Below are 13662 nucleotides of genomic sequence, written 5' to 3' on the forward strand. Positions count from 1 at the left end.
GAAAGAGGCGCGGGGGGCGGGGTGTGGAAAGCGGTTGGCAGTCCAGTAAAGTAAGGCTCTGCTGAGGGGGGATTCCGAAAACGGTGACAGCCTCGGTAGTTGAGCTGCGGCCCAAGGGGGCAAACACGACCGGAGGGACGCGCTGGAAACTGTTTATAGCCCTGTCAGGACCGTGCAGGGAGGGGAAGTGGAGGCGGAGGACAGAGGTAAGGGGCCTCAAGCCTGCCGCAGCTACAAAGGTAAATGTCAAGGAGTTGAACGAGAAGGGATGGGAAACATGGGCTGCGGGTGCGTGGAAGGCTGGGCGATGGGTATTCCTGTTTCCGAGCTTTAGAATTTAAAAGCCTGGCCCGGGAGACGGTTGGCGTCTAGTTGTCATAACAACCGCCCACCCGTGAGAGGAGGCGGGGCTAACGGGCTGCAACCAAAAAATGGACTTGGCGATCAAGTCAGGATTCAGAGGAGGCTAGAGCAGCGGGTTCGCGTAGCCGTTGGCTTAACCCTCTTCTGCTGGATGAGCCTAGCTTCTCAGCTTGGCGTTCGGGACCCTTCACGATCCGGTCGGTTTTCACTGCATAGCCCAGCAACTGACACCTCCCCCGCCCCCAACATGTTGGGCAATTTTCACTCCTCTGAGCCGCTGTACATATTCCTCCCGGATCCTGTAATGGCTTTCCCCTCCTTATTGCCTGTCCTCCTGAACTTACCAGAGTCCCTGTTGGCCCCCTTCACCTATGTGATTCTGTTGTCCTCCGATCTGCCCTACAGCCAGAGAACACCCCATGATATATGTACCAGATGCGTCCCCACCCTGCTTTCCCCAGTTCAGGGCGCATCAAGCTCCTGTCCCTGGTCCCATAAGGACAGAAGAAGCAAGAAGCGCCTCCCTCCCGGCCGCCCCCACTTCCTTGTCCTGCAGCTACCCTGATGGGGGCCCTGACACAGAGTGATGATAGCAGGAGTGTTCTCTTAACATTTTATAGCCATAGCTGCGGCTCAGACTGCAAGGCTTCTCCATACACTGGCTCTGAAGTACCATCATCCCACATTCTTAAAGCCCCCTTGACTCTTGAGGGGCTGGGCCTTTTCCGTTTAGATTCTGGGATACAAAAGGGGAGATGGTTCAGTGCCTGAGTATAAGGTTAATTTGAGTGGTGACTCAAAAAAAAAAAAAACAACAACAACAACAAAAACCTGGAACTCCGAAATGTCTCTAGCCTATTGCTTTGTGAGGGGGCAGTAAAGGATAGTGGGCTTGAAATTCTCTCTAACTTTGATACAGATTTTCTTTGCTGTTTACTAACAATATAACTTCTCTGGGCCTATAAAGTGTCAATAATAGTATCTATGTTATATGTACATAGGTATATTATGTCATATACATGTATTGTTCTATATATCATATACCTATGTACATATATCATTACATATCAGTACACATATCTATATATTATGCATACATCAGACCTAGATCGGCAAACTCCATACTTCACTACACACACACACACACACACACACACACAGACACAGTGTAGGGCACAGTGCCTGGCACTCAGTAACAGGACTCTGTAGTCAAAAAAAAGGGAAACGGGGTGGGAGGTCTGTGAGTCAGTTTTCATACCCCATGGGGTGGCAGATGCTTTGAAAAGGCAGCCCCCCACTCCCTGCTCTTGACCCTTGGCCTCTGGACCTTGTCACTTCATCCTACATCCTTTACAGGGCTCCTTGAATGATGGCACACTGAGAAACTTCCCCTGAGCCTGGGCCCCCATGGCCTCCCAAGACAAAGATGTGGGGTGCTCACTGCCCTCTCCCTGGGCCTCCCAGTTGGGGCCCTGGAATGCCATCCTCGAGGCTGCCAGGGAGCAGCTCCCGTCTCTGGACTCGGATTCCTCCTTGGTAAGTAAGCACCTTCTTCCCACGTTGTCCTTGGCTCGGACTGCCCTTCTTCCCATGATAAATGTGATGCTGACCCACGGAGAGCTTCGGAGCTTACCAACTCTACGTTCACCATGGTCTCTGTTTTTGTTCTCTGAATACATTTATGCATGCTCAACATCCTCCCGGCCATACCAGTGACCCCAAACTAGGACTGGAGAATTCCTCCGAGGGCTTACACTCTGCACTGAAATGCTAGCCACTCTCAGTGGTGGTCCTGGGCACCTCCTGGCCCAACAGAGTCGAGAACAGGGCTGCAGCAGAGCAGGAATAGCAGGGACTTCAGCATCAAGAAGACCTGGGTCCCCATCCCCGTTCATGTAATCTGTGGGCAGTTGCCACACCTGGGTTAGCCTCGGTTTCCTTGCTGCAAAATATAGATAGTTATCACTGCTACAAATTTGGGATTCTGTATGCAAAGTACCTGGCCCAGAGTGGGGGCTCAGTTAATAGAGTTAACAAAATCATCTATATCCTGGCATTTTTCTCATTTGGGCAAACACCCCAGGATGCTTTATGGAGGTCGATAACAATAAACAGAGAAGCACATCATATAAGAATCAAGGACCGAGGCTCCACTTTGCCTGGGGTCCAAATCCCAGCTCTGAGGTAAAGCATTGTAAGGATTAAACATTAGAGCACAGTGCCTGACACATGGTAAATGTATAATACATAGTAATTTTGTTATTGATAACATACATTCATTAAACAAACTTTTAAGGAGCCTACTCAGCCTCTTCAAGGACCAGGAACCCTTTGTAACATCATGTACTGTGGCAGGTCCTGTCTCACCATCATGGTAATTGTGTTTCTAGTTTCTACCCACTAAGAATGTTGGGTGACAAAAGTAACTCTGAATTCAGGCTTAAATGAGCTGTGCTGCCTTCTCCACGTAGTGGAAATTAGACATGTACACACATGTAAGACGTGACAATGACTCTACGGACAGAGCAAGGTGAGCAATGCACAGGCAGGAGCTTCTCAGTAATGATTGCCAAACACACAGGCTAGAGCCGGGCATTTAGAGAAAGGGAGAGGGTTTTAGAAGTAACACATCAGGTTTTGGTCCTACCTGGGGCACCTGCAAAGATGAATGCAACAGAGCTTCCTGAACTTCAGGGAGCTTCCAGTGCACAGCAAGGCTAATGGGGAGTAAATAATGTGACCCCAGTGCCTTTTCACATCTTCAGTCTCATTTGCTGTCATCTTCAGACTATCCCTGTGAGGTGGGCTGGTGACTAGAAGCGAGAAACCAAGGCTCCATGTCATTAAGTGATGGCTGAAGGTCATGGGGGACGTGGGGGCTGGGCTCTGCTCTTTCACCTACTATCTCGGTGGTGCCCAATTTATTCAACACCAGGCATTAACTGAGCACCTGCTATATGCAAAGTCTTAAGGGTAGCAGGTATGTGCAGAACCAGGAACCCCAGATCTCAAATGCACAAGGTGGTGCTGGAAAGCCAATTTGTAAATCAGTGGTAGGAACCAGTGCAGGGCAAGGCCCTTTGGGAAAGAACAAATATACCCCACCACTGCCCAGCAGCAGGGTGGGGAGGGGCAGGGCAAGGGTAGGTGGGGCACAAGGCCCTCCTCGCTAAGTTATTCCTAAGCTTTCTTGTCTGTCCACAGTCAGACTGCGGGGAAGAGGAGCTGTTCATCTTCCAGCGAAATCAAACTGCCCTGATTCCAGACTTGTCAGAGGAGCTGGCTGAAGACGCGGATGGGACCTGGGTCCCTATGGCTGGCGAGTCTCCTCCTGAGGTCTGTGGGATGCGGGCCCATGACACTGGGACCCTGCGGGCAGAATAGGGTACAGGAGTGGATGTCCATGGCTCTCACTGGACTCTTAACAGCATTATGGGTCAAAGAGGTTAAAACCCCTGGTCCAGCATCTCTGCACATCCAGGCCTTTCTCCAGGTACAACCCAAGGAGGTCAGACACCAAATATCTACCCGCCTTGTGCCCAGCACCCTCCCGGGAGCCCAGCACACTTAGGACCAGGGGCGGGGACTTATTTTCTGCCTGGTTTTGCCCCTGCTATTCACCTTGACCCCCAGCCATACTCAGTTCTCAGTGCTAGCACTAACGCAGAGAACACAGAGTCATCTTCTAGAGCCAGGGTGTGTCCCCTCCCCATCACTGGGACAGAAGTCACCCACTCACTCAGCCATGCCTAGAAGTATGTCTGAAAACTCCAAACAGGGCTGCCAAGACCCCTGGTTAGTTCAGGTGACTTTATTTTGTTTTTTCATTTCTACAATTCTTCTGGATGACTCTTTTTAAAAAAATCTTAGATGGGAAAGTCTGTACCAACTCTTGGGGGTAGAGCCATGAGCTTGCTCTGGAGTCAAAGGGCCTGGGTTTCATCATGTCCGTCTCTTAATAACTGGATGGCCTACTCACGGTGGCTAAAAGGTGGAAGCAACCCAAGTGTCCACCAACAAACAAAATGTGGTCCAGCCAAACAGTGGAATATTATTCACTCCACCAAAAGGAATGAAGTACGGACACGTGCTACACCGTGATGAACCCTGGAAACACAGAGCTAAGTGATAGTATATGTTTTCACTTCCATAAAATATCTAGAAAAGGCAAATTCATAGAGACAGGAAATAGATCAGCGTTTACCAGAGGTTGGGATGGTAGGGAAGGTACAGAGTTTCTGTTTGGGGGATGAAAGAGCTTTGCAAATGGACAGTAGTGATGGATGCACAGCATTACGAATGTATACTTAAAATGGTTAACATGGCAAAGTTTATGTTATATACCTATTTTACTGCAATAAGAAAACCTTCCCTGAAACGTGTTTTTGAGGCTGCTGATCCAGGACACCTGTTTTCTTGATAGCCACTGGTGGTGCCTGTGGAGTTCTCAGCAGATGCCTGGGGTGAAGGGGCTGCAAGGATGAAGGAAAGAAGGGACCCTGGCCAGCACTTGGGGAGCAGTGGTGAGAGCGGCTCTCTTCTTAGGGCGCCTAAGGAAACTCCCATGTGTCAGGAAGGTGACCTTGGGGACATGTCCTTCAACACCAAAGAATCCCCAAATCCTCCCTGGGAGCTACAGGGAGAAGCCACCCTCTGTCCCCAGGAAGGAGACCTAAGGACAGAACCCCCAAGTGCTGCCTCCCGGACTCGGGAGGGCTCAGATTCTGCAAACCGGAGAGCCCTCCATAGAGAAAGAAGGAAGATGATTGAGAGAGACCTACTCCATAAAGTCACCTGGGGTGCCCGGAACCCCGCCTGCAGTGACCAAAGTCCAGTGAAGAAGACGCCCTGCGAAGCTGCAGCAGCATGTCCAAGACCAGGCGTGCTACCACAGGGGTCCCGGGAAGGCCTGCCGGTGCTCTCCCTCCAGGTGGGTGGCTCCTCTTCCCTTCAGGTCCTTGAGGCGTGCCCTGCACGTGGTCCCTGGCTCGTCCTCTACAGGCCAACTTGAGGGCTGGCCCCTATGCCTGTGTTAGTCTTTGGGTCCTGCTATTGTAAAGTTCAGACAATTAATAAAGAGGCTGGATATTAAATTAGGGTTCCGAAGATTTTATTAAGCTGAGCTCAGCGACCGTCTCCTTCGCTAAAAGGAGAACGGCCACCAGGCTCGGGGGTCTGGCTTTTTATAAGGCAGGGCTATATGCAAAGTAAGTTACAGAAGTTAAAAAGAATGTGTAGTTATTCCAGTTAAAACTGCATTCCGCTATCACAACAGTGCTGTTTTATGTTCAGATGTTTTAACAGTATATCGTAACTGGGTTAAGCTGACCACACAGCCTGTCCCCTAAACTTGAAAACACCTTTGAAGTATAAAGATAGGGGCCATGGGAGCCAACTGTCCTTTTGATATGTTAAAAATAAAAGCGAGGGGAGAGTTAATTGCGGTGAGGCCTTTTGGCGCGTTAAGATAGGAGCAAGGAGCCAGTTTGCTGCTGTGAGGCTTTTTGATATGTTAAGATAGAAGCAAGGGGAGGAAGGGGGAACTGAGGAATGTCTTTTCTTTAACCTTTTATTCCCCGGCAGAAGCAAAGCAGGTATACAGAAGCAAAAAGGAGCTGTTAGTTTTTTAGAGTCTTTGGGAGTAGCTGAAGTATAATTTTTAACGTGAGTCTGTCTGGCCTAGGGTCCGGGCCCAGATCCTTACACTATAACAAAATCCTATAGACTGGGAGGCTAAAACAACAGAAGTTCATTTCTCACAGTTGTGGAGGCCGGAAGTCCAAGATTAAGGTGCTGAGACGACCATCCTCTCACTATGTTCTCATTCAGTGGAAGGAGTTGAAGGCTCTGTGGGGCCCCTTTTATAAGGGCTCTTTTATAAGTTCCATTCATGAGGCTCCCCACTATGAGCTAATTACTCCCAAAGGCACCACCTCCAAACCCCATCACATTGGGTGTCAGGATTCCAACATGTAACTTGGGCAGGGGCCACTTTAGGCCCATGGTCCCCGGTCCACCATCAGGCAGCTGGTTGTACCTGTCTCAGCGGTTGTGCAGTCCTGGCAGACAGACCATCCTCAGGTAGTTAACAAGAACGAAGAAGAGCAAGGAGACTCTAGCCTTAAAAAAAAAAAGAATGCTAATCCCAAGCATATTTATAAAGACACACAACTGCCTATAAGATAGAGAACAGACTCTGTCAAAGCATAATTCTCAAAACATTCAAGCCCCCGTTCTCACATAAATAGTGAGCTTCTGTTAATGCTGGGTGTAGTTTATGAATGAGGGAACCAGCAGGATGATAAAACTGGTTCAAAGAGATGATGAGAAACTAGGATTTTGTAAAACACTGGGGAAAAAGAAATGAATAAGATACATTCAGTGCAAAACCCGTCACCGTCCTACAGGGCCACAGAACTGTCACCCATTTTGGTATCATCTCTACTGAATAGAGGAGAAAACGATTGCACCTTCTCAGATTTACAAAGCTGTAGAACAGGTGGGCTCTGGTCAGTTGTGCAAACCAACCTCCCCTGAAAGATGAGCTTTGTTAGAAAAAGCTCCAGCATGACATTGAAAGGTCATACAATTCTCTTTTTGGCCTTATTTACAAATTTTGGATAATTTTCTTAACAACTTAGAGAAAACTGGCATCAAGGTGTACATGGAGGTCATTCTCACCCATTCCATTCTTATCAATTCTGATTAGGATAGATAGAGAGATAGAAATGAACAGGGGGAGAAATTTCGCCCTGGTTGGAAAGCCCCTTGTTAAAAAAAGAAAAAAGAAAAAAGAAAAAAAAGAAAGCCCCTTGCAGCTGCCTAGCAGGATTCCAGGTTTTCATATACCTCAAAGGGATGTCTTTACACAAGCCCCTAAACCAAAGGGATGAGTTTACCCATGTGTAAACCAAAGAAATTCATTGTTAAGAGAGGAAGACATCCTGCTTATCAACACATCCTGTTTGTCAGAACCACCCATACTTTACTAGCCTAACAAGATGCCCCAAAGGGATGTGTTTACACAAGCCCCGAAATCAAAGGGAAGAGAGATAAGAGAAGGGAGGGGGGAGGTAATTCTACCCCTAGAACCTAGAAATAAAAGACTTCCTGCAATGCCAGGCGAAGCTGCTTGCCTCTCTTGGGTCAGCCTACTCCATGTCTCGGAGAATACTTTCTTTTACTAATACATTTTTGGCTGTTTTATTCTGCACAAAATTCTGTCTCTCTTTTTTTTTTAATTTAAATTTTATGGGGAAACTGTGTTTTTCCAGGACCCATCAGCTCCAAGTCAAGTAGTTGTTTCAATCTATTATAGTTATGGAGGGCACAGCTCCTTAGCCAATGTAGGGATGGAACTGGCAACCTTATGTGCACCATGCTCTAACCAACTAGTGAAGCTGGGCTGCCCCAAAATTCTGTTTCTTGATTGAAGTCTTTCCTTCAAGAAGACAAGAACCAAGGTTTCAATGTCATTTTCCTGGTAACAATTCCATTCTTTCCTTTCTGTTTGCCCCTAAAAACACCTTTATTTTCATTCACCTACAGGGCTGCAAGGAGCTGCAAGGTCATACATAAGAAACATTAGTTCCTGGTTAACTTCCCTCCTCTGAATATACCCACTCTGCCCACATAGCGCTCTCTTCCAAGTCCTCCGGTTTTCAGCACCTGCCTAGAACAATCTGCTTCTTACAAAAGTAAAACTTTTTAACCTCCCAACATCTTAAACCTGCATGAACCTGAACAGTTTTTAAATGACACTGGGTTTCCTCCAGGTTAAACAATACCTTTGTGCCAGAAACAGAAGTATTGCCCCAAAAAAGGCAAAGGAAGGATGTGCAGAGCCAAGGTGGTTAATTCTGCAGCCCACACGGTGGGTGAGCGAGCCCTTCTGCAAACCCTGACCCCTACCCTGCAGCGTCCCATAACAGCCCCCGCTGGTCACAGCAGCTGTGCCTCCGGGACCCTGTGGCAGCCTCATAATCATCACTTTCTTCATTTCAGCAACTTGAAGAGCGGGATTTAGATCACATCCTTCAGAGTCTGGCAGGACAAGACAATGCAGACAATCGGGGAGGTCGAGTGCCTGGAACACTGTGGTGGGCAGCTGACCGCTTCCAGGGCCCAGGTCTGACCTTGAACCCAGGGTCTAAGTGCATCCCCACAAGCAGCTCCTTCCAGGGCCTCTTAACAAAATAGGGCCGTGGGCTGGGCAGGGTCAGCCCTGCAGCCCATGTACTCCCTGCTGCTCCGCCCTCACTGTCCTGAACATTCAGGTCCAGTCCTTGAAAGACTTTATGCATTCCCTCATTCATTCATTCACTCCCTCCCTCATTCATTCGTTGTATTGTGCCAGGTGTGAACCAGGCCCTGGGGATATGAAAGGGTGCCCTCCAGACACGTTCCTGTCCTCTACCCTCACCTTTTCCTCTTCCCCACCTTCTCAGGTCTCCCTCTCTTTCTTTCTGGGAGCAAAGTAATCCTGCCTTTTGTGCTTCTAAGCACAATCCTGCTTCCACTGCCTCCCTGTTTGCTCATTTGCCTATTTGCCCATGATGTGGGGGATGTGGTTACTGTCATCTACTTGTGACCTTGCTCTGGGAAATTCTGTATATATAACAATGGCTGCCTCATCCCCTTCCAGCCTGGCCCAAAAAGGTGAGTGGAGGCAAGTCTTGCATTCTGGTTTCCGATCCAAAGTAGAGGTGCCTCTGGGGCTGACACCCCCAGGCTGTTTTCCACAGGGTTTTGTTTGTTTGTAATTTAACCCCTGATAGCAGGATGTGGAGAAACCCATCCTCCTATAAGGTGGGGCAGGCGTAGGGGGCTGTAATTGGTACTCCCTTTTTGGAGGGCAATGTGGCAGAATCTGTTTTCTAGTGTAAAAGCCTTTGATTAAGCGATTCCACTTCTAAAAAATCTATCCGAAAAGAACACACACTCACCCAGGTGGGTAAAGATGTGTATTCAGGGATGTTCATGTCTGTTGCAGCACTGTTTACAACTGTGAAAAATTGGAAATGTCCCATATTCCGTATTCAGTAGGCATCTAGATAAATCAGTAGTTACACCACAGAACTCTTGCAGCCCAATGGGAGAATCTAGATGTATACTAATGTGGAAAGGCATAATATATTCAATGAAAAAAATCTACAGAGGATGATCCCACTGATATTTTTAAAAAGGGAATACACAGACTGTTAATTGTGGTTCCCTTTGACAAGTGAGACTCAGGAGTGAGGAAGTAGGATAAACTGTTATTAAGAAGTCACCCCTCCTTCATGGGACTCGAATACAACTCCCTGCTCCTGCTCGTAAAGATACTGCCCCCAGCCATGCTGAGTGGAGGTGTAGGGTATTGAAGGGGTGGGGTGGGGGCCTCCACTGGTCCCCTCACTTCTCCATGTACAAGCCCAAGGTTCATCCACATGGTGGAGTGGTCAGGCCACTGTAAGTCAAACAGGGACTGCGTCCCCACTAGCAGCCCCCCTGCTCTCCCGTCAGATCGCGCTAAGCAGAGAGCCCAGGACAGGCTCATGGAAAAGCTCAGCCTCCTGTGTGCCACGCAGTCCAGAGCTGGCCCAGGACATGCAGACACAGCCCAGGACACCAAGCAGCAAGAGGCTGGAAGCAGGTGGGACTTCTTGCCAGCCATGGCCCTGTCCTCTGTAGACCAGGCCCATGGATTTGCAGCCTTTATCAGGCCTACTGTGGGTGAGGCACTTGATGTGTATTTCTAATTTCATCTCAAGAGTCTGATCAAGTAGGTGCTATGATTGTCTCCATTTTATAGATGGGGAAACTGAGGCTCAGAGAGGTTGACTTACCCAGGCCATAGGTGGCAGAGCTGGGACTCAAGCCCCAAAGCACCTGCTCTTTGCCCCGCCCCACGGGAACCCTCCCTTCACCATCCACATGGCCTCCCCAGGAGGAGGGCTCTGGCCCTCTGGTTGCTGTTGATTGGGCCAGCCCTGGGCATCTGACTCCACAGCCAGGCCAATCAGAGCCTTTCTCTCTCCATCTTTCTGGGTAGGGGTGGGAGAACAGAGAAAGGCCAGCTGTGGTAAGAAAGATTGAAGCTGTGGGGGCAGAAGTGGGGACAGGGCTCTGAGGTCCCTTAAGGCCCAGCTGAACCCCTGCCTTCCCATACTTTGGTTGTTCCACTCTTTTTAGGAATCTGAGAGCCGATGAATTCCCTTTTTGCTTGAGCTAATTGGAGTGCCTTCTGTCCCTGGCAACCCAAAGTGTCCATCAGAAATGTCTAGATCTGCACTGTCCAGTCGTAGCCACTGGCTACGTGTGGCTACTAAACCCTTGAAATGTGGCTAGTACAACTGAGGAGCTGAATTTTAAATTTTATTGTATTAATTTAATTTTAATTATCTTAAATATAAATTTAAATAGCTACTTGTGGCAGATGGCTACCACGATGGAATGCGCAAATACAGAACATTTTAATCATCATGGAAAGTTCTATTGGACGGTGCTGACCTAAACCTTGAGGGTTGTTTTGAAGAATAAAAGAGCAAATGCATCAACAGGGTCAACCTCAGCGCCCCCCACACAGTGGGTGCTCAGTGGGTGGCAGCCATGCGCCCAGCACAGGTCACACATTATCACCGAGAAGAGATTCAGCACCCTTGCTCTTCTCATCTCAGATGTGCTTTGTCGGAGTTGGGTTTCCAGGCTGGGCTGGGCCACTGTCTGCTAAGGAGCCCAGCGGAGCCTCCCACCACCTTCATTGACCTGAGGCCCAAGGAGCCATCAGACCAGGGCTCATTGGAAAGGTACGGGGAACGGTAACAGCCCTGAAGCAGGCCCACTGCTTTGCGGATGCCACATTGGCCTAGAGAGGAACAGGGACTTTGACCAGAGGGCTCAGGCATGGGCCCGTCCTGGGAGCACCACTCATTTGAGACGTGTTCTTAGCCGGGAGCTGAGCCTGGCCAGCGGTCCCACTTGATTCCATCAGTAGGCCCTCCCGGCAGGGGCAAGGGGGAAGAAGCAGGGCCAGGCAGCAGTCCCGCTCGGGCGGAGGTCTAAGCAAACAGTCTAGGCGGGGTGCATAGTCCTGGGGTGCGTCCATCCACCACTCGGCAGGAAGCCCAGTGGCCCTTTGGTTCCGACTGGCTGGGCTCTGGCGGGCCTGCCTGTCCTCCTGCCTTGGGTCACCAGGGAGGCCCCAGGCACTCCCAAGTCCCTGGTGGGAACCCAGCCTGGCTGGGTGGACTGGGGCGTCCAGCGACTCTTACTTTCTCTCCCCCAGCTCCAGCTCCAGCTCCTCGGACAGCGAGGAGGCGGAGGAAGAGGGGACAGCGGCTGGGAGAGGCCAGCAGGGCCCAGGAGGGCTACGGTAACCACACGGGCTTCTGCTGCCTGGGGCTGCTCCCTGTCCGCTTTCCGCATGAGCCCTCGGCCTGGCACATTTAACATTTGTGCTTTCAGCCCTATGTCTTGTCTCCAAAGGGCCAGCACATGAGGGTGGAAGAGGTGGTCTGAGGTGGGGAGCATACCCTTGGGAGCCCACCCGGGGGCCAACATCGTCTCAGCCTGGCCTGCTGTCCCCTGACATCACGAAGGACACCTTATCCTGCTCTTGAGAAGGGATTAGTACATTTTCTCCCTGAAAAAGAGCTCCCACATTGATTTTGGTCCCAATTAGTGATGGCAGTGACAGTGAAGAGGAAGTGTAGGAATGGAGTAAAGTGATGGTTGTTAGCCAGAAATGTAAGGCTTGGGCGAATTAAGACATGAAATGCAGAGAAGGCTCAGGTCTCCAATGTAGAGAGGCCGCACTGTGGTCACGGGGTTAGAATCATATGCTGTGGCGTGTCCATCATTATGGGAACTGCAAAGCTTGTAGATCCTACCCTTTGGAAATGTCAGAGTCTAACACAGCTTTTCCCCTAAGATAGTCCGTGATTAGGCATGACAGGAAGAAAGAGGGAAGAAAAAATTGGGTTGGGAAGGATCACACAGGTGCCATCCCAAGAAGCCTTTAACGTGCTGACACGCATGTGACTTAGCAAGGGCAGAGGCTGCTGTCCTTATTGAGTCAGCCTCTCAAGAACCAGGGAACCAGCTTCGGGGAGCACTCCGGCTTTTGTGTTTGTGTCCCGTTTCAGTGGCGAAGTGTTGGGAGGTCTGACCTCCACTTGGCATTAACTGAGGTTGCTTCTCTTGTGTCACAGGGACTGTACTGGGAAAAGTCAACTTCTCCAGCAGCTCAGGGCATTTCGGAAGGGGACGGCTCAGCCCCATTTGCCTGCCAGTGAGGGTCAGAAGGCTCAGGCCCCTGAAGACATGGCCGGATCTGGGACTGGGAAAAAGCACCGTATAACTCTCTGGGCTGAACAGCAGAGTGCCCATGCCAGACCTTCAGAGGAAAGTCCCAGAGCCCTAGGGCACCCTCGTGGGCCAGGGACAGCCAGGGAGGTGCTGGTGCCTCCTCTGGGCCAACTGTAGATGCCTCCAGGACTAGATATTAGGAGGGGGTTAGCAGGATGGCGAGACTCTTCATCCACACGCGCAGACCTGATGGTCCCCTGCTCTCCCGTGTTCCCATCAGCAGGTGCTTTTGCAGCACAGGGACCCTTACTGTGGGTCCATCATCAAGCCCTCTGTTAGAATTTGGTTATAACATTTACATGCACTTAGAGCAAAGAGATGCCAGCACAAACTTGTACACACAGTGTGACAACTCAAGCGGTCCCAACCTTCTGAATGGGCCTGGAAGGAAAGCCCATGAAGATAAGTTTTGTTATGATCATAGGACTGCAAGGCTTTTCATCTTCATCCATTTCTGCATTTTTTCCCCTATAATGTACATCTGTCATTTCCATCATACAAGGTCTTTTTTAAAAACTATAAAATTTAGGTAAAATATATTTAGAGAATTTAGGGGTGGAAAGGGTCTTGAAAGAGAATGTAGCCTGATTTTCTGGGTCCCTGAGTGCTTTCTATTTTGTGTATTTAAATTAACACCTCTCTCTTTCTCTCTCCAAATGAACTTTTTTTTTTTTTTAAAGATTTTATTGGGGCATTGGGGGAGGGGAACAAACAAGTTGCTGTCGTTTTGTTCTTCAGTCTAGTTGTGGAGGACATCGCTTCACTGGCCCATGTTGGTATTATCATTGCGCTCTTCCGGGTGAGGCTTATTGGTCGCCGGCCTCTGGACGGCCACTCACTGCAGCTCTTGGCAGCTCACACTGGCTGCCAGCTGCTCACGCTGGCTGCCAGCCACACACGATAGCTTATGGCAGCCCACTGCAGCAGGGGCTGCAGCCTATGCCGTCGCCG

General features: G+C 49.7%; 1 protein-coding gene across 4 annotated transcripts; it reads left to right on the plus strand.

Annotated features, from left to right (window-relative positions):
- Positions 1 to 29: 29 nt before the first annotated feature.
- DNAAF8 (dynein axonemal assembly factor 8) lies at positions 30 to 13379 on the plus strand. 4 transcript variants are annotated; one of them, XM_019660238.1, is made up of 9 exons: positions 30 to 239; positions 1720 to 1899; positions 3568 to 3699; positions 4787 to 5293; positions 8368 to 8491; positions 9868 to 9997; positions 11022 to 11150; positions 11630 to 11716; positions 12555 to 13379. In XM_019660238.1, exons 2-9 carry the CDS (start codon positions 1771 to 1773, stop codon positions 12826 to 12828), a joined length of 1512 nt encoding a protein of 503 aa, XP_019515783.1. In that variant the 5' UTR covers positions 30 to 239; positions 1720 to 1770; the 3' UTR covers positions 12829 to 13379. The 4 variants fall into 4 exon arrangements, with proteins under 4 accessions (XP_019515783.1, XP_019515784.1, XP_019515785.1 ...); XM_019660239.1 differs by having other exon boundaries at positions 30 to 206; XM_019660240.1 differs by lacking the exon at positions 11630 to 11716.
- The last annotated feature ends 283 nt before the right edge of the window (positions 13380 to 13662 follow it).

Source organism: Hipposideros armiger, unplaced genomic scaffold, assembly GCF_001890085.2.
Source record: "Hipposideros armiger isolate ML-2016 unplaced genomic scaffold, ASM189008v1 scaffold_315, whole genome shotgun sequence".
In the NCBI taxonomy this organism is placed as follows: Eukaryota; Metazoa; Chordata; class Mammalia; order Chiroptera; family Hipposideridae; genus Hipposideros; species Hipposideros armiger.

Bases quoted from the DNA above. Each gene is read 5' to 3' on its own strand.
- DNAAF8 (XM_019660238.1), top strand. From the start codon at position 1,771: ATGGCCTCCCAAGACAAAGATGTGGGGTGCTCACTGCCCTCTCCCTGG. The intron at 8,492-9,867 runs GTCTGACCTTGA...CTCTCCCGTCAG, and splicing joins TGACCGCTTCCAGGGCCCAG to ATCGCGCTAAGCAGAGAGCC. The intron at 11,151-11,629 runs GTACGGGGAACG...TCTCTCCCCCAG, and splicing joins GACCAGGGCTCATTGGAAAG to CTCCAGCTCCAGCTCCTCGG.